Here is a 19,292-nt window from a genome sequence, read left to right on the forward strand (position 1 = left end):
CAGAGGGGCCACACCGCTGGGACTTACTACGGGCGGATTTCTGCGGAACGGAGGCCGGCACTGGCTCTGTGTGTACACAGCCTGACCGCCCAGGCACCGGCCGGAGAGTGGCCGCCTCGGACCCCAACTGGGAGCATCTACACCCCCTCAGCCTCACAGACATTCGCCCCCAAGCTGTGGAGCCTTGGATGAGACCAGGGCACAGATAGAGGGTCCAGACTCTGCACCTCTGGGCTCTGGAACCACTGTCTCCCCAGGGTAGGCCGAGCACGCAGGTCCAGGGCTGCACCTTCCAAGTCCCTCCCAAGACCCTCCCAAGTCCAGGCCCCTCCGCCCACCTGGCCACTGCAACCCTTCCCTGGGCACAGACCAGCCACACTGGCAGCACAGGCCTGACCTCAGTTTACCTCCTTGGCACAAGCAAGGGGGGCAGGGAAATGGCCTCCCCTGGGGAGCTGGGGCCGGGGCTCTCCGCTGCGTCTCCCCAGGCCCCAAGGCCTCTCACCCAGACCTGCGTGGTTCTGCCTTTCAGCAGCAGCTGCTTCGTGCCACCTCCCCACCCTGCACACAGCCCGGGGGCCGGCTCCCTGGGGCTCGACGCACAGCAGGTGCCCCATGATGGCATAAATGTCCTCCAGGGATAGACGCAGAGGGAGCTGCTGGAGGCCCTGCAAGGGCCCCTCCCACCCAGGCGCTGCCGGGGACACCCCTCCAGGCTGTGACGGTGGGGAGCACGGGCAGCTTCCTCAGTTCACAGGTGAGGACAGGGGCCCACAGGTGCCACACAGTGCGAGGCTCCCACCCGGGTAAAGGCGGAGGCCCTGCGGACAGGGAGGGGCCGGCAGGGCGGCCTGCACACACCTTTCCTTGAAGTCGAGGAAGACCTTGGCCAGAGTGCCACCGCCCAGCATTACGGACGCGCCGACGGCCCTCAGGAAGCCGTGATGCACCTTCGTGAGGTCCTGGGGCGGAAACACAGCGGCGGGCTCAGCAGACAGGAAGGGCGCGTGCTCTCGAATCCCACTCCTTGCAGCTTTTGATTAGGGATTTTTATGTGAAGCCTGGCGCTGGGTGAGCATCACACATAAATGGCAGGGGTAGTTCAGCTCGAAGTTACCCCCCGGTGGGCACGGGAGCTCTTGGAGGGTCCCTATGTGGAGCCATCCACAGCATGTCCAGATCTGTGGTGCTGACCCAGGGCAGGCTCTGGTGCCAGAGCAGGACAGTGATGGCATCCCAGCAGTCCTCCCACTATGCCACTATGTGCAGAAGCAGAGGGGCTCTTGGTGGCAGCCCGGGCCACGGGATCTGAGGATACCGTCTCTCCACTGTGGAGCTGTGGGCTGGGCCCTGGGGAAGTGACCGGAGTGGCCCCCTTCCCCCATCTCATAAAACACCCTCTTGCCAGGACCAACCACGTGGCTGGCAGGGACGCAGATCTCCAGGACCTTGGGGGACAGTCCAGGAGGCCGGCACCCTCACCTCCAGGTTGATGAAGATGGCTTCCATGTCCGCTGGGCTCAGCACCAGCCTCAGGGGGCCCATGTAGTTCTGCAAGAGAGAAGCCCATTGCTGCCATCTCACCTGGAGGATGCCAGCTACCTTCAAGGCCACAGTGGCCAGTGGAAGGGGCTCCCTGTAGAGCGGCCATGCAGGTTTCTCTGTGACTCAGTTTCCCCCGTGACATGGAGACAGCAAGACCTACTGCAAATTGTCAGAGGAGGATTACAGACACCATTATCCCCAAAATGCTCCACACACTGCATGCCCGGCTGAGCACCCTCCCTGCTTAGCCCCCAACGTGCACAGCACCCATGGATGGGCAGTGCCCGCCTCTAGGCTGTATACCAGGGGTGGAGACAGTTCACAGAAGCCCACCAGTTTCTGCTGTGGGACTTGGGCTGTGTGGGGGAAATGAGGGGCCCTTCAGGGCCCTGGAAGGAACTGACCTGAGAGCCCCTGCTCACAAGGGTGAGACTGCCAGGGAAGGGGCAGGTGGGCACTGGGACAGTAGCCGGTGTGTTTACACCAAGGCTGGGGACCAGGCGGGTCAAGGGAAGGCACACCGGGCTTGTGGGGGGCAGGAGAAGGGGAATCAGAGGCCTGGGGCCAAAGGGTATCACAGGGTGCCGCTGGAGGCTCCACAGTGCCCCGCGTAGGTATCCCATCACGGCCACACTTGGCCCTACACCTCAACCAAAGAACAGCCAGGAAAGTTCTGCCTGGAAAACAGTGCTGGTTTTCCACCCAGTCAGCTCTGCGGTTGGCAGTGAGGATGCCGAGTGGCGGCGAATGCCCTGAACCACTGCCCACGGGGGGCCAGCTGGTGGGCGGGCAGGAGAAGGTCCATCCTGGCTCTCTAGGCATGTGGCAGGCCAGCAGGGAGGGGCCGACGGGCCACCCAGGGGAGCACAGGGTCTACATGGGGCTCAGAAGGCTCCCGTCCTTGTGCCCGTGTCCCAGGCAGGACACTCACAGCCACCAACAGGGTGGTACTGCTGTCGCCCCAGTTTACAGAGGGGGGAGCTGAGCTCTAGACGAGGAGGTGTGCGGAGGAGCTTAGCCCCGTGTCTGGCCTGGGGGAGAGAACGCACCGAGGAGTTTAGCCCAGCGCGTTGAGGAGCAGAAGCCACAGCAACACTGGTTTGGGCTGGAAGGAACCTCAGAGATGCACTCGGGACCACCCAGGGCCCAAGATGAGGGCCAAGAGGCGCGAGGCGGGGCAAGGGGCCAGGATGGCAGAGGATGCTGGCCTGGCCAAAGCCCCCTGCACCAGAGGGCAAGGGGGTTCCCGACGGCGAGGCTGGGAGGGTCACTGAGCCCACTCGCCCATCCCATCACCGCTACCTTCATCCCTGACTGGCAGCACCCCCGGAGACCCTGGGGCTGCCCCGCAGCGCGGGACGGAATGGGAACGGGCGCACCTTCTCGATGTCCTCCAGCGTCCGGCAGTACTTGGCCTCCGTCTCCTGGATCTCCAGCAGGCAGCAGGTCCTCTTGTCATCCTCGGTCATGCCCATTTTCTAACAGACGGACACAGGCGTGGGCAGGAGCCCCCGGCCCACACCCACTGACACCTGCTGGCTGCTCGGTGTGGCCGAGCGGGGCCTGATGGGAAACACGGGGGCACCCGAGCCCTTCCCTCCCTTTTTCAGGTGAGGAACCTGAGGCATGAGAGGGTGTGTGGCCTGGACCTGAGAACTGGGGACAATATGGAGGAAGGCACAGAGGCTTCTAGAATCCAGGCTCCTGCTGCTCTATGCTGAATCTCAGTCTTCACCAGACTGGGGTAAGGCCCTCAGAAGCCAGCACCTCCAACATATACAGCAGGTGTGACATGCTTAAAGTGCCCACTGTGCGCCCAGGCAGAGGCTCTGACCAGCTCCCTGAGGACCCCTATCTGCTGGCTGAGTGGCTGTCCCCACACTGGCAGTTAGTGCCTCAGAGCAGCACAAGGCTTGCCCTGTGTCCACTGGCCTCCAACCAGGGCCCACTGTCCAGGTCACTGGGGGACCTGCCCCCTACCTCCAGGGGATGTGGCCAGAGGCAGGACTGACCAGAAGACTGTGCGGCCACAGGGCCAGGGAAGAGGGTGCCATTCACAGGCTCCTGGGTATGTTCCAGACACAGTCCTAACATCCCTTAGGCGGAGTGGGCCACATCTGCCTGTCAGTAAGGCTCTGGAAAGTGGTGCTGGGACATGGGACATGCCATCCTCCTCCTCCAAGAAATGCCCCAGGGCCCAGTGAGTTTGCCAGGGTTACAGCTCTCCAAGCATGCCAGATGGGGCACACCACCCGGGGGCTGAGGTGGACCAGAGGCCACCGTCAAGCAGGAGGCCCCTTGCCAAGCCCCGAGCCCCGCTCAGCCCGGGGGCTCCTAAATCATGGCACCTCATGGGGATGGACGTTGAGGGTCCTTGGTCTTCCTAAAGCCATGTGTGTATGTGACAATGCTGCGGTGCCTGACAGCATCTCCCTGGGGACAGTCCTGCAGTTTTCTCAAAGAGGTCTGAGACCTCCCCAAAAGGTGGAGGAAGACAGTATGGGCGGGACTTACCAGGCGTCCCTCCGGCTGCCACTTACCTGCATGTATCTAATCTGAAAGCATGAAGAGTAAATGGCAGAAAGGACCAGTTAGCAGGGTCAGCTTGCTCTGCAAGCTGGGCCCGGGGAGTCACGGTGCTCGCCTGCATTTAGCCGACAGGCAGCCTGGATGGGGGGTGGGACAGCCCTGGGACCAAGTATGTCACCTGTCTTCCCCAAGTCAGGGCTCTGAGAGTGGCACCTGCCATCCTCAGGCTCTGTCCTCCCTTGGAAAGTCACCATCCCTGTTACCTTCCACTTAAACTGCTCAGAGAGCTCCAGACATGGGAAGGCGAGGGAATGAAACCAGCCGTTTCATCTCGGAGGACCTGGCAGGAGGCAGGAGGCCCACCCTGCCTGGATCACCAGGGAAGCTCATGAGTGCCAGGACACAGCGTGCAGGTGAGACATGGCTTGTCCTCGGGACACAGGCAGGAACCTCCCCCCAGCCCCAGTTCTGCCACATGCACTTCAGGACCAGGGACAGCAGTGAGCTCTGGGGAGAGCCCATTCCTGGGCTTCTGCAGGCCAGGCACAGATGGGGGCCTCTCCGGAGCCTGCACAGTCTCGGGGCCAGGGAGCCTCAGATAACCCCATGGGCCACTGCGCCCACATGCTCTCGCTTGCTGCCAAATCCAGAAGTCTAGCCAGGCTTTCCCAGCAGCCCTGAGGAGGCAAGCAGGAACCTCAGCAGTGGGGCAACAGCCTGGCCTCGCAGCCCCCTAACAGACCTCCCTGGGAGGCTCCGACCAGAACTGCCCACCGCAGGGCTGCCCGCACAGACCCACAGCTGAATCTCCAGAGCGAGACCCCTGGCAGGTGGAGTCAGGGAGACCCACCTTCAGACCCTCTGGGGGCAGAATGAGAAACCCAACCTTAAGAGCAGAGCTTGGGGGCTATGAGCTCCACTGCCCGGCACCTCCGTGTCACCCCAGTGAGACGCTGGAGGAGGGCAGGCGCCCCCAGTTGTGGGAAAAGCCTCATTGGGGAGCGGCTTCCCCACCACAGCTGGTTACCCCTGTAATGAAGGAAAACACTAAAACTTGCTTTTTGGGAAATTTCCCCCTTTTCTTTGGTGAAAGTAAATGGCATCAAAAGTCTCCACAGCTGGCAAGTGGCCTCTTGACCACCCCTGGGAGTCTGGGGTGTAAGGGGGCTGTGGCCCGCCTTGTCAGGTCTCCATCTCCCCATCCCAGCCTGGCAGGACCCAAACCTTCCACACGGCAGCTGTTGGCAATAAACCCACGCTGCAGCAAACCGGCGTCCAAGAGCCTATTAGCCGACGCCTGCTTGGAAATAAATATCCCTGCCACACACAAGACTCACAGCTGGCTAATTGAGTCAATAGCGGTCTCCTCGCTCTCTGCACAAAGGGGTAAAATGGTGCCTGCTGTGTGAGACTGAGCACCACATCGCTATTTAAAGCTCCCTGGGCAGAAAGGACTTGGAGCTCTGCACATCCTTCAAAGGAGAAGTCCACGGCAACATGTCCTGGAAGGTCTCGGTTGAAGTGCTGTCACAGCCCCCATCTCCTTAGGATGTTTCACAGAGAAAGGCCTCCAGAGCTCCCTCTGCACTGGAGAAGCTGCCCCTTGGGGGTGCAGCCTTTTCAATGCGAGGGCCAGGGTGCCCTGCCGGGTCTGAGGCCCCGTGCGGGCCGGGCAGCGGCTTACCATGGGCTGCTGCACCTCCACCTTGATGATGTCCTCGTAGATGTCATCCCCTTCATCCTCGCACGGGACACAGTCATAGATGTCCTCCCCCAGGTCATGCTCGCTGCACGGGAGAGATGCAGGTGAGAGGGGCGGGAGGTTCCAGCCGCGTCTAAGGGCACAGCTGGAGAGGGCCTCAGCGGGAGAGGCGGTCTCCTGGACCACAGAATGGGCTGCACACCAGCCTCCCAGGGTCTGGTGGGGTGGAATCAGGCAGCGTAGAGAGCGCCGTCTTGTGTTTTGCCTGCCACACTTCCCGAATGACCTACGCTGACAAAGCCCCAACTCCCCACCCTGTCGTAAATGCTGCAGACACACCTGAGAGCCAGGGGCGAGATGCTGCTTTAATCTTTGCAAGCTGGTCAGTGGGAGTGCCCAGCTCAGGGCCCACGCTCCTGCCTCCAGACCAAGTGCCCTCTTGCTGGCCATGCCTGTGACCTGGAGCCCTGGAGGTCTCCGGGTGTTTGCAGCCTAGGTGGGAGGCCAAGGCATAGGGCCCAAGCGTGGGCGTCTTCCCCACCGGGCGGCGAGGAAGCAGAGAGGAGGGACCGAGTCCGGTTACCACTGACTCAGGATTCAGTAAGCCCTCGTTCAGCTCAGGATCAGGCCTGGTTCTTCCCCAGCAAGCTAGCCCCTCTGCCCTGCAAGACTAGGCAGTGGGACACCTTCTCCCAGAGGCCTCTGGGATCCCATGCCCAGTCTGTGCTCTGGAGCTCCCCTCACACCTCCCGTCATGTCACAGGTGCCTGTGGACACACCTGTCTCTTCTCTGCACAAAACTCAACCTCTTATTCCCTTTGGAGCGCCACGCCCGACAGTAGATGCTCAGCAAATATCTGACCAAATCAACAAATAGGCCAATCCAGCCAGAGGTGCGGGGAGCGGAGTCCCTTTGGCCTAGGGTGCACAGGCAGCAGCCCCCGGGCCCAGGCCAGCTGGCTCAGTCTGCTGCGGGGTCCGTCCCCAGGGCGGGCCGTGCTCAGCAGCCAGCTCAGCCCCATGCCAGCCCCGCTGGCCTCGGCTCTGCACAAGGGTGCCTCCAATCGCCTGGGCTCTAAGCGGGGACCGGCAGTTTGCTTCCAGAAGACATAGAAATGCCAAGGATCACTTCCCCTCCCAGCAGGAAGGGCAGCCGGAGTTCAGGGCCGGGGGAGAGGAGGGCAGGGGGGGAAAGAGCAGAAATGACACCTGGCAGCTCTTATGAATGGGTTTCTGGCTGGAGCCCAAACCCAGCTTTTGAATATTAGCTGTCATTTCATTGTCTCAGGAGGGCAGGGGCAGGGAGAAAGGTCATTCAAAATCTACTTGAGAGGGAGGCGTATTGTATTCAAGTCTACTTGGGAGACCCCTACAGCCAGAGGGGCCACCCCAAAGCCCTGTGGGGCTGAGCTGCAATGTGACCTGGGGTGGGGTGCACCTGGATTTCCCATGGGGGCCCCCAGGAGGTGGGGCAGAGCCAGCTCCTGGTGCTGAGACCCTCCCATCGTTCAGGGCTGACAGCCTAGAGCAAGGAGGGAGAGGAAGCTTCTCCTCTGGGTACTTTGTTTTACATCATTCCAGGTATGAGGAAGCCAAAGGTCAGCCAGACAAGAGAGCTGGCACAGGACGGGTCACCCCGCACCAGGCCCGCCGACGGATCCAGTAACAATGACATGAAAACAGCACCCATGCCCTGGCGGCCCCTTCTCTGCTCCAGCGCACATGTCAGGGGCTCGCAAAGCATTTCAGCTTTTCAGCTTCACAGACCCTCGGAGGCGGAGAGCCCCGTGGCCATTTCAGGGATGGGAGACATGCGCCACAGCTTAGAGGGGGCTGGGCGGGCAGAGATGGCCCAGGCCCTCCCCTTCCCCCTGCTCCTGCCGGCCCTCTGCTGGGGTCTGTCTGGCCGTCCGGACAGTGAGTGACAGAGGCTCTGCTTGGAGCCGATGTGCAGGCAGGAAGGGCATTTGTGACTGTCTCGAGGTCCCGTCCCTTCGGGGGGCCTTGCGAACGGTCACTTGTGTTGGCACAAATCACCTCCCCTGCCTCTCCAGAATGCTGTCCCCGAAGGAAACAGCTCCTGCCATTACTGGGGGTCCAGACAACTTCCTGCAGTTGTTTCTCGAAGTGCCAGCCCCCCACATTGTCTTGTCACGCAGCAATGCAAGGCTGGTAACAAAGCCACTGCAGTGAATCCCGACAGTGCGGGACAGAGGAGACACGGGCGAGCAGGTGGGCTGCTAAGTCAGCTCAAAGGCAGCTGAGGCCACTCACAGTATCCGGTGACAGACATTGGCTTTGCTCTGATGGGCAGAAGGAAATGGGGGGGACCGTGACCATGAGATGTTTTAAGAAATGATGAAATGAACGATGACGATAATAAGCCTGCACGGGGGCCTCAAGGTCACCTAGTGCAGGAGCCCCACTTTCTCATTCCGAGTTTGGGGGGACATCCTACCTGATTCCAGGACGGTTCCATCAACTCAGAATCCTTTCCGCAAACACCCCTGTGCAGACCCCACGAGCCCTCAGGTGCAACTTCTTACTTTCCCTCGCGAGCCCCGGGTCTCCGAGGCGCAGGCAGAGAGAGCAGGTGCTCGACGCCGGGAACTTGCCCCGGTCTGCTAGACCCTTGCAGACCACGTTCTGCTGCCCCTGGGCAGGTGAGCCAGTCACCGCACCATCGTTTGCAGAGTACTTGGTGCACAGAGCTCTGAAGCTGGCACGAGGGGTGTTCAGAGGCCATCTGTTCATCTTGAGGTGACACTGGCACCAGCCCCATTATGGGCCCAAAGAAGAGCTGTGTTGTTCAGGAAGGCTGGTGGGGTCAAGAAGCTTCTGGACAGGTGGGAACTGAAGCTGCTCAGAGGCCCGAGTGGACTGGGTCCTGGAAATCGTGCCTGAGTGGCAGGCCCCTCCCCCTGCCCCTGTTCCCTGGCACATCTTCAAGCAGCACTCACCCACCTCCAGGCTCACACCTACCCCTGGAGCACCGACAAGCACCGGGCGGAATGCCTTCGGTGGGATTTGCACCTGGTCTTTGCTCAGATGCACCCTGATGTGTCCGCTCTGACAAACGGATGCCCGTGTAACCTGCACCCCGTCTTGGCACAGAACATTCTCATCGCCCCTCACAGTTCCTCTCCTTCCCGATAGATCCCCTCTCCTTCCCCTGGTTACCTCCCTTCTCCTATTCCTCCCCATAGGGTAGTTTTGTCTGTTCTGGAATGTCCTACCAACGGCATCCTGTGTTATGGTCAATTCTGTGTCTGGCTTCTCTCCGCAGCGTCCTGTCTTGAGGCCCATCCACGCTGTTGTCGGCCCAGAGGTTCATGCCTATTGACTGCCGAGCGCTCATCTACGGTAGGAACGTACCACGATTTGTCATCCGTTCTCCTTTTGATGGACACTTGGGGTGCTTCCAAGTTGTGGTTATTATAAATAAAAGCTGCTGTGAGCACTTGTCCTTTTTTTTTGTCGTCTGGTGGACATATATGCTCTTGTTTTCTTTGGAAATGAAATTTCACAAGGAGTGGAACTGCGGGGTCAAAAACCCACGGAGCTTCGTGCTTGCTTTCATCAGCAACTCCGAGCGTTTTGTCAAAGTGGCCGCAGCGTCTCCACCCCCACCAGGAGCGTGCACGAGCCCCCGCTCTCCTGGGTTCCCTTCGGCTCTGCTTATTGCTAGTCTTTTAAACTCTCGCCAGTGGAGTGGGTGTGTAGTGAAATATCACTGCGGTTTTATTTTGCATTTACCTGCTGACATAATGTACTTGGGGACATTCATTTATCTTCCCTTGTGAAAGGCCTGCTCAAAACTTTCGTCCATTTCCAAAAATTAGTTGCTGTCTTTTCCTTACTGAATTCTAGGAGTTCTTTATATATTCTGGACACCAGTCATTTGTCAGATAGGTCTTGTGAACTTTTCCCCAGTTTCTGGCTTTGGCTACTAATTTTCTAAATGCTGTCTTTTTTACAAGCATTCATTTTTCATTTTAATGAAGACTTACTTATAGGATTTTTCTGACTCTGTCCTTCATCCTACCTAAGAAATCCTTGTGTCTTGCATAAGAAATCTTTGCTTTCTTTCACATTGCAAAAGATTGTCTCCTGTATTTTCTTCTAAGAGCTGTGTGGCTTTAGTATTTATGTTTAGGTCTCTGATCCATCTCAAATTAACTTTTGGGTATGGTGTGAGTTAGAAAGTGAGGCTCATTTCTCCCATCAGGATAGCCAGGTGTTTCAGAACAGGTTTTGAAAACTTTCTTTTTCCCACTGGATCACTTAGACCCTTTTGACAAGAACCAACTAAACACGTAAATGTGAGTCTACTTTGGAATTCTCTGACCTATTCATTCCATCAACCTATTCCTCTAACCTCATTCCAAGTAAAGTCCTGATTAGTTTTCCAGAAAGTCTTGAAAACAGGTGGTTTAAATCCTCTAGCATTGTTCTTTTATAAGATTGTTTAGGCTATTCTAAGGTCACTTATACCTCCACATAAACCTTACAATCATCTTGTCAATTTAAAACAAAGTCTACTGGGAACGTAATAGGAACTCTATTGAATCTATAGTCTAATGTGGGGGGAAGTCATGTTTTCACAGTAGCATCTTCCAATCCATGAACACAGTATATGCTTTCATTTAGGTAGGTCTCCTTTTACTTTCTCTCAGCAACATTTTGTAGTTTTATCATAGAGGTTTTCGAATTTAGGAAGTTTGGGGCCACTATATTTTGTGTTCTTTTTTTTCCTGTGTTAGCCTTTTTCTTCTCCTTCTGCAATTCCATTTATACCTGTATTTGGCCACTTGATATTGTCCCACATTCTGAGGCTCTGTTCATATTTCTCAATCTTCTTTTCTCTCTGCTATTTGAGTGTAAACTTCCATCAAACTGTTTTCAAGCTCTGTGACGCTTTCCTCTGCCATTTGCAATGTCCTACTAAGCTGATAGAGTGACTGTTCATTTGTCACGCTTGTCAGTTTAGGATCTCCAGTTGGTCCTCTCTTACAGTTCCCATTTCTCTGCTGATGCTCCCCACCTATCCATTCATTGGACGCATATTTTCCTCAAAGTCCTTGACCATATTTATAACAGCTGCTAAATGTAACAGCTGAGCCATCTCAAGGTTGGTTCATAGTGACTTTGTTTTTGTCTGAACGTGACCCATATTTTTCTGTTTCTTTGCATGTGTGGTGATTTTTTATTGGACCCTGGACATTATGAATGACATACAGAGACTCTGGGTCCTAATATTTCTTCTGACGAGTTGTATTTGTTCTAATAGTTAACTTGGCTGGACTCAGACTTCAAACTCTGTCTTCCCTGCAGTGGGCAGCAGCTGCAATGGCTGCTGAATTCAGTTTCCGGTCGCTGACTCTTTTGCGGGAAACCCTAGGGTCTTTCCTGTTACGTGAGGCCAACCAAGGACTTAGGTGGATCGTTAGACTCTTGGGACTCCCGCTCTCTGTGGGTCTCTCCCTTCTAACATTTTCCTCCTAACTTTCTGGCTGTTCAACCACCTGCACTTTCTTTCTTCTGACACCTCAGCTCAGCTAGAGTGAAGCTTTCTGCACGGATGGGAGGCTGTCCTCAGGCTACAAACCCTCCGACCCCATCCACAGTGAGCACTTCTTGAAGAATCTGTGGGTTCTCCTGGTAACAGTGAGGTCACCCAGTCCCTTCTGCAACTCTGTATTCACAGAAGGGACAGGAGCACACAGGCTGGGACACTGGGAATGTCTACACAGGGCGGCCACCTCAACACATGTCCTCTACCATGTTCTCGGCTTGCTTTTCTTTCTCAAAATCAATGAAGACAAGGAACATTCATTCATATGGAATCACTTTTCACACACCACTTCCCGACCACCTCTCCCAGCTCACCCAGGGCACTGAGGCTAAAAACAGGCAGCCAGAGACACAGGAAGGAGAGCTGTGCTTTGGCATCTTAACTTGGGACAGAAAAATCTAAAAAATGCAGACACCATGCCTTCTCATATCCTGCAAAATGTCTATTATCCAAAGCCCGCAGGAGGCTGGGGAAGTATGCGGCCTGTTTTCTGCCTATGATGGTCTTGGTCTCTCCCCTAAGGGTCTCCACAACAGAGCCAAAGAGGACGCACAATCCGACACTCTCCACGTGGAGGGCTCTCCGTCCGGGAACACACTCTTCTGAGCATCGCTTCATTCGGGTCCACGAGTGCTAAGAAATACAGGTTCGCGCACGTCATTTGAAATCACAAAACAGTGACACTGAAATTTCACTTCGTGCACATTCCACATTATGGGAGAAGGGAAATAAAAGCAACAGCAAGGAAGCGGACTTTCTAAAAATTAAAACAAAACTATGACAGTAAAATTAAACATATTTGTTAAACTCAACAATTAAGATACAAAGCCTGTCAGATTTGATTAGTTAAATTGCTACTTAATCCTAAAACCAGTTTTGTGCTGGTAACTTACTGGGTCTGGGGACACAGAGATCACAAAAGCACCAACTCTGAGTCATGGGCCTCATAGCAGGTGGCAGGACTGACAGGGCAGCAGTTACGCCTGAGACGCAGAAGCTCCTGGAACACAGCAGCGTTGTCGGGGACAGCTCGGGTCCCCAATAGCTCGGTTCCTCGGCCAGCATGGCGGGAACACGCCGCTGTTACCCTGCTTGTTAGCTAAAGGGATGGCTTACGTGTCTCAAGCATCTGTTAGAGCAGATTAGTTTATGTCAGGACCGGCTGGGCCAGGGCACCCGGGGGGCCGTGGCTGTTGGAAGGCAGGGGAAGGAAAGGGCAGGTGTGGGGTTGGGGGAGGAGAGCACAGGAGACGCCCCCCAGTCTGAAGTGACCCGGAGTGCAGCGCAGTGACTGGGAGGTGGCTCCGAGTGTGTGCGTCTGTCCTCTCCACAGCACGAGCTCGATGAGTGCCCAGCTATGACGGGCATCCAGAACTGGAGCCACCCCCACCGCCCCGCGGTCCCTTATGGGAGAGGCTGCCGTGGCTCCCGTGCGAGGCACTTGACACAGGCCCCAGCCCAGCCTCCCGTCATCCTTGGAAACGACCCCAACCAAGGCCCTGCAAGATCTGAAAGTGCCTCTGAATCACCATAGAGCAATTCCATCATGCTCTGCTTTGCTTTCGCACTAGTTACCCGGCTTTGCAAACCAGTCTCTTGGGCCACACTGGAGCTCTGCATCCCACAGCGCTCGGTCAACCTGGGACCAGAGGGGGCCGACCCCCATCTCCTTGCAGAGCAGGCTGGGGCCCATGGGGTCTCTCATCAGTAGGAGCTCGACTCTTGCTAGTGACCCTCTAGGGGGAAGCAGTCAGGCTAGTCTGGCTCAGCCACTCAGCCCCACCCGTTCTTGACTCTGTAACTCTGGGCAGGATATCTAAGCCAGCCTAAGGAGAAGATGACCAGCCCCATGTAGAGTCACTGGAAGGGCCAGCCACCTTCAGACCTGCTGGTGTAAATGACCAGCGTATGTACCATAAGTGGCGACTGTGGCCCACGGGAGGAGAGGTTTGTGAGACACTGTTTATCCCAGGGCCTGTGCTAAACAAACAGACATGTCAGCACTGTACAGGCCGATGTCTAGAAACACAGAAGACTAGCAAGTGACAGCCTGGTGTCGGGCATGGATTCGGCCTTCCTAGTTTTGGAGCTGGGCCCCTGTCCAGCCGCCCGAGGACAGAGGTGAAGGGAGGGCACGTGGATGCCCAGACACAGGTACGCCCCTGGGCCAGGCCCACGCCAGGGCAGACCCGGGCCAATGTCCCTGCAGCAGGACATGATGGGCTCACCGTGGCCCCAAGCCCGCCCGACAGCAGCGGGGACAGAGGCCTCCCCCCTGCCCCTTGCTCGCCTCAGCCTCCGGCTCCTGTGGTTTCCGGCAGGCAGCTGCACTGACAGATGCTAAGTCCCGACAATTATTTCAGTCCTCCCGACAGACTGAGATCCTGCAGGCGGCCGGTGGCCTGCTGCCCTCCCAGGAGGGCAGAAACCCACCAGAAATCCCTGCGCCACTGAGACCCCACCGCCCCCTGAGAAACCTCACCTGTGCCCTGATTTTGTTATAGGAAGTCAGCTGCTCAGAGAGGCGCCACTCCGCCAGCGCCTAAGGAAAATCAAAGGAAAGGACCAAACTCCCCACTTTCTGCCTCTGGGGAGTCTGTCTGTTTACGGTGGATGGGAAGTATGGCTACCTGCCGTGTGACGTGGCCGTGTGATGTGCAGGTTCGGCTCCAGGCTGCCGGGTGCTGGGAAGCAGGTTACCAATCCACCATTAACTTGTCACTAGGAAACATTTCCTGACCTTGGTCCACACCATTCAGTGGGGGCAGTGGACAGGGTCTTCCAAGGGCCCAGAGCTGGCTGTGGGCTGCAGGGTCTGCACGTGGAGGCAGGCAGGCAGACAGACAGACACCGGGCTGCCTACACATTAGGGTGGTCAGCCTCACGTGCCCTCAGCAGACCACAGCCCAACCTGTGAGAGAGGGGCTGCTCTCTCTACAGGTGGGAGGACGGGGCCCAGAGAGGGCAAGGTGGTCCACCAAGGTTGCAAAGCTGTTACGAGCATACCCACACACCACCGTAGCCACCGCACTCCAGAGGGAGTTGGGTGCACGGGGCCGTGTGCCACCCTCTAGAGATCCTTCTTTTCCAGGGACTCCAAGTAGATGGGCTGCCCCAGTATCAGGGATCAGGGCTTGGTCGTAAAGTCACAGCCCAGGGGAATTTTCCTGGGCCACCGCAGCAGGTGATTCAGACCTTAGTCCCTCCTTTATCATGTGAAGTGTGCAGTGTGACCTCAGGCAAGTCTCTCTCTCTGAGCCTTACTTTCTTCAACTGCAAAACAGAGGTGGGACCACCCACTTGGCAGTGTTGTGAAGGCTGAGGTGAGGGGGCACTCAGTGGGGGACGGCACTGCGCCTGGGGCCACTGCTCAGGTGGGAAGAGCGAATGTTGGGACTGCAGCCCTGGGCACTTCCTCTGTGCCTCGGGGTGGAGCCGGGGCGAACCCCCTGCTCCTGTGCTCTGGTCCCTCAGGGACGGCCCCAAAGGGAAGCTCATCTTGGGAGGGTGCGGAAATGCATGAAAACAAGAACGCAAAGTCAAAGGCAATCCTGGTGTACCTTTTACTCTTCTGGGAAAAGGGCGCGTCAGTCAGCCTGGTAGGGCTGCGGTTAGCTTCTTGGAGGAGGTGACCTCTGGGCTGGGTTTTGTGAGATGAATAGTTTGGTGGTCACTACAGCAGATACTGTTACACAGCAGGATTTTTTATAACGACATGAAAAAACATTTTTTGTAGTATCATGCTTATAAGTGTCACTGTGTGTCAGGCTTATGTTGAACACGGGGAAATGTGAAAAAGGCCTCGCTTTTATCCTCATGGCGTGTCAGAAGACTGTCAGGGGAGTGCCCTGGAGAGGCCCTCACGGAATGCAAACCTCTCCTGGTCACGGCCCATCTGGTCCCTGCCCCCTTCTGGACAACAGCAGGATGCATGTGCACACCTTGAAAACCTCCCCTTCCACGATGGCCTCCCCACCCTGCAGAGACGACCCTCAATCAGACCACAGACTCCCTGAGACCACCACGGCCTCGGGGCTCAGGTGTAACCAGATATTAAAAACAAAAATTCATATAAGGCCCTGCCGTAGCTGCTGGCCTTGTGTACATTTGAATATTTAGACAGAGCAGAGTGGCAGTGGGGGGTCTGCTCTGCACTCACGTTGAAGGGGGCCTGGCATTCATTCTGGCACAGAGACGAACAAACTGCCTTCCACAGTGCTAGGGGCCAGGGAGCAGGGTTTCGAGGTCACCGAAGCCCCAGGGCAGCCAGGGCCTTTAGGGACAGGACAGGCCCATGAGCCAAGGGCCAAGATACCTCAGGAGAGCAGGGCAGGGAGCCTGGGCGCCGCGGGGAGCAGAGTGCGTGGCAGTCAGTTCCACCTGCCTGCATACCCAGGACAAGAGGGAGGCACCATGAGCCTGTTTACCAGGCAGGGTGTGGATGGACTGCCCCCTGCCCAGCCTGTCCCACAGCCAGCTCAGGCAGGGCAGGGGGCCCTGGGCAGCCTGTCTAAACCACATGGGCAGGAGAGAGAGGCCAGGGGGTGCAGTGCTGCCTGCCCCACCCCTGGGATGCACATACAGGGTGACTCTGGGGCCAGGGTCACCAGCCCTCGGTTCCCGAGTAACAGACACAGCTGAGACAGACTCTCCCAGTACCCCAGCCACAAGCAGGCAGGAACTGACCTGGCGAGGGTGAGGGCATGTTTCCTAAATCACATTCTGGCAAATCCTGTGCATTCTCAAAGTGCATGTTTGACAACACCACCTACAGCAAGCCCTCCCAGTCTTCTGGCAGGCAAGGTCTGACCCCGTGGACACTGGCTGGACAGCTCCTGGGGTGTTATAGGAGCTGTAAGAGAGGGGCCTGCAGGGTCCCAGGTGGGCTCCATCAGACAGCCCCGGGGCAGGGAGGGCTCGTTAGGCAGATATCCTCTGAGTCAGACAGACCTCAGTCACGGCTCTGCCCCTTGGCTGCTCTGTGCCCTTGGCCAGGCGCCTTCCCCCTTCAGAGCCCGGCTCCTCTCTACCCAAAGAAAAGGCGCCAGGACCTGCCACAGGGCTCAGCACGGGAACAGGCCCTCCCAGGCCTGCTCTGTGCAGGCTGCTTCCTGCCTCCCATTCGGCCAGTCCCCAGCGGGCCTCACACAAGGAAGGAGAGACCCTGGCCAGGGTTTGAGGGACCACATGCTGCCAAGGAGACCCTGGGGCTGCGGCCACATGGGCCTGGCACACGGTGGGCGCTCCCTAAGTGTCTGTACAAACGAAGGCCTGAACAGCTGGAAGGGTGGTAGCCTGGCCAGCAGACAAGGTGGCCTTTTAGAGAAAGGGGCCTCTCTGTGCCGGCAGTTTCTGCCTCCCCGCCTCAGGGCAGGGCCCCCTCGAGCAGGGAGCCCGCAGAGCCAGACATCTTCACAGCACCGAGGGCTCCCCGGACCCACACAGCCTCGTCCAGCCGCCTCGCCACCACCCACCACATCCTTCCGCCGTCGGAAGGGCAGGCTGAGGAAGGCACCTGCCACCCACCACCCCCTGCCACCTCCACCCTGGGGGCCTTTATAATTGTTAAAAAGAAAGACACAGGCCCCCCCATGGGGTCACTTCTGCTAGGCCACATCACCAAACCAGTGCCTAATACTTCAACCCCATTACAGTTTCAACTGCCCCCAGAGACGCAGTCCGTCAGGAATTTCCTGGTCCGCATCATTGATGGGCTAAGCTGTCACGGGAGCCCTGCCCTGCGAGAAGATGGGGTAGTCTGCACGATCAGGCCCCCTGCTCTCACACCCCCTGCCTGAAAGAGTCCCTTCTTTGGTTAATAACTTGCCCCACCCTCCTGTCTATAAAAACCTCCTGTTTTGTACGATTCCTCGGAGCACCTCTCTTGCTGGAGGGGATGCTGCCGAATCCACGCATCGCTTAATAGAGCCAATTAGCTCTTCAGATTTCCAGGGATGAACTTTAATGCTGTCAACCTCCTCCAGACTGTGGCGCATGTGCCCTCTGGGGTGCAGAGGGCGGGCGGCGGGAGGATGCCTAATGGGGCTGGGGCCTGCCATCTGCAACGGGGCTGTTTTCAAACTCATCCCTTTTGGAAAAGCAGCCTTTGGGGCAAGCATGAGACGTCCCCAAGCCCAGCCCCCAACCCGAACTGGGCCTCACACATGGGCACCCTGCATGTAAGCAGAGGCAGACCCTGAACTTTCACGCAAGCTGGCTTGCTGGACGTGAACTCAGGATAGAGCTTCCTCTGCACCTGGGAGGGGCGGGTGGGCGAGGACTGCAGGGTGGGAATGGCTCTCTTGGAAAAGGGTCACAGGCAGAGCAACTGTGCCTAGTCCCCTCCAGTGAGGGATGCCACACAGAGCGGCTGCACCTCAGGACCAGGTGGGAGAAGCAGGCCCCCCACCCCACTCTCCAGGCACAAGACCCCGCTCCACGAAGCCACCAAAGCTCCTTGAAGGAGCAGACTCAGGAAATTCCTACATTTTGCGCACCTTAAAAAATTATCCCAACAATGCTAACATGACACATTTAAGGCTGCAGAGTCACTTGATGTTGTAGTGAAGCATGCAGCTCCACATTTACAGATAAATTATATCCACTGCCGAGTCCCAGTCATGTTTGTTGAAGCCTGAAAATCACTCCATGGAAAGCGATGCGAGCACACAGCAGCAGGCTCCCCAATCATAAGACCGTGGACCCTCCCAGCTCAGAGGGTGCCGTGCACCGTCTGGGTGACATTTCCATGTCAAGGATGGGGAGAGTGAGCCCCTGAGCAGGCTGTGACATGCCCAGAGTGGATAGCACACGTCTGAGAGTCACCGAGGCCAGCACAGGGAGGTGTGTCTTTGCTGGGTCTCGGGCACTCGCCTGTACCAGGAGTGGCTGGGTCGTGCCACTCAGGCAGCAGAGGCCCCTTGAAAGCAAAGAAGTGCTACGAGGCCAAGCCAGAGCCTGGGCACAGTTGCCTGGCCTCCGGGCCCCAGCTCCCTGGAGGCACCAAGGGCAGAGGAGCAGTCCTGGGGCCTCACACCCACGCAATCACTCCAAGCTCTGGCCCAGGCACATGTCTCGCACCCCGGGACTCAGGTGGTGGCTGCCCTGGATGGATGCTGCTTGGTCAGAGGCTTGCTGGGGCCCGCCTGGCCAGGAGGGCAGCCCTCTGGGACAGAGCCCCCATGGGTCGGAGAACTGCTCCCTCCTCACGCAGCTGTGGGACTAGGCATCACTCCCACCCCACCGTGACCTGAATGGCCCCGAGTCACTGGCCTGTCACCCCATATAGGGAGGAGAAAACCCTGGGACCCCATCCCTGCCTCCCACCCCCAGCACCCCCAGGCCAGGCTGTTGAGCAGATCTGGGACGTCCTATTACAGGGCAGAGGCAAGAACCTATGACTCCTGCACAACCCTTAATTTGGCCTAATTTGGGGCAAGATACCTTTCCACGTGCCCCTAGTTCCAAGGCAGAGAAAACGTGTAGGTTCCGAACCCCAAAGCTGCCATTCCAATGCACAGAAGACCCCGAGGGCCCAGCCCCACGATCCTGCTGTGGAGGTGTGCAGGGAGGAGGGACCCGTGAGAGTCAGCGAGGGCCCCCAGGTAGCTTGACAGAGGTCGTGGCAGCAAGGTCCACACACGGACATGGGCCGGGGAGCTGCCCGTGGGACTGCCTAGCGGGCATCACGCAGGGAGGCGGGCAGGTGCGGGAGGTGAGGCGCAGCGGCTCAGGCGCCCGGGAGCCCCTGGAACCAGGCTGGAGAGCAGGGAGAGATGAGCCACCAGGCCCAGCAGGGAGCGGATCACAACCAGGCCCCTCCTTTGGGGCGTAGTTTGCCTAACAAAGCAGTTTTAAGCGGCAATATTTTGTGTTAATTTCTTCAACCAGCTGCTCTATTATTCGATGATACATTATTCAATGATCTCAAAAGTGGGCTTG

General features: G+C 57.6%; 1 protein-coding gene across 3 annotated transcripts in view; it reads right to left on the minus strand.

The window, feature by feature from the left end:
* VAV2 (vav guanine nucleotide exchange factor 2) overlaps window positions 1-19,292 on the minus strand; it is a 171,938-nt gene that overhangs the window by 34,787 nt on the left and 117,859 nt on the right. For all 3 annotated transcript variants that reach the window (XM_036901424.2, XM_036901422.2, XM_036901420.2), the window contains exons 5-8: window positions 5,759-5,861; window positions 2,925-3,023; window positions 1,483-1,551; window positions 862-962 (exon numbers count right to left, since the gene is read on the minus strand). In XM_036901424.2, coding sequence (XP_036757319.2) covers window positions 862-962; window positions 1,483-1,551; window positions 2,925-3,023; window positions 5,759-5,861 — 372 coding nt within the window. The remainder of the gene's footprint in view (window positions 1-861; window positions 963-1,482; window positions 1,552-2,924; window positions 3,024-5,758; window positions 5,862-19,292) is intronic.

This window comes from Manis pentadactyla, chromosome 3, assembly GCF_030020395.1.
Source record: "Manis pentadactyla isolate mManPen7 chromosome 3, mManPen7.hap1, whole genome shotgun sequence".
Lineage (NCBI taxonomy): Eukaryota > Metazoa > Chordata > Mammalia > Pholidota > Manidae > Manis > Manis pentadactyla.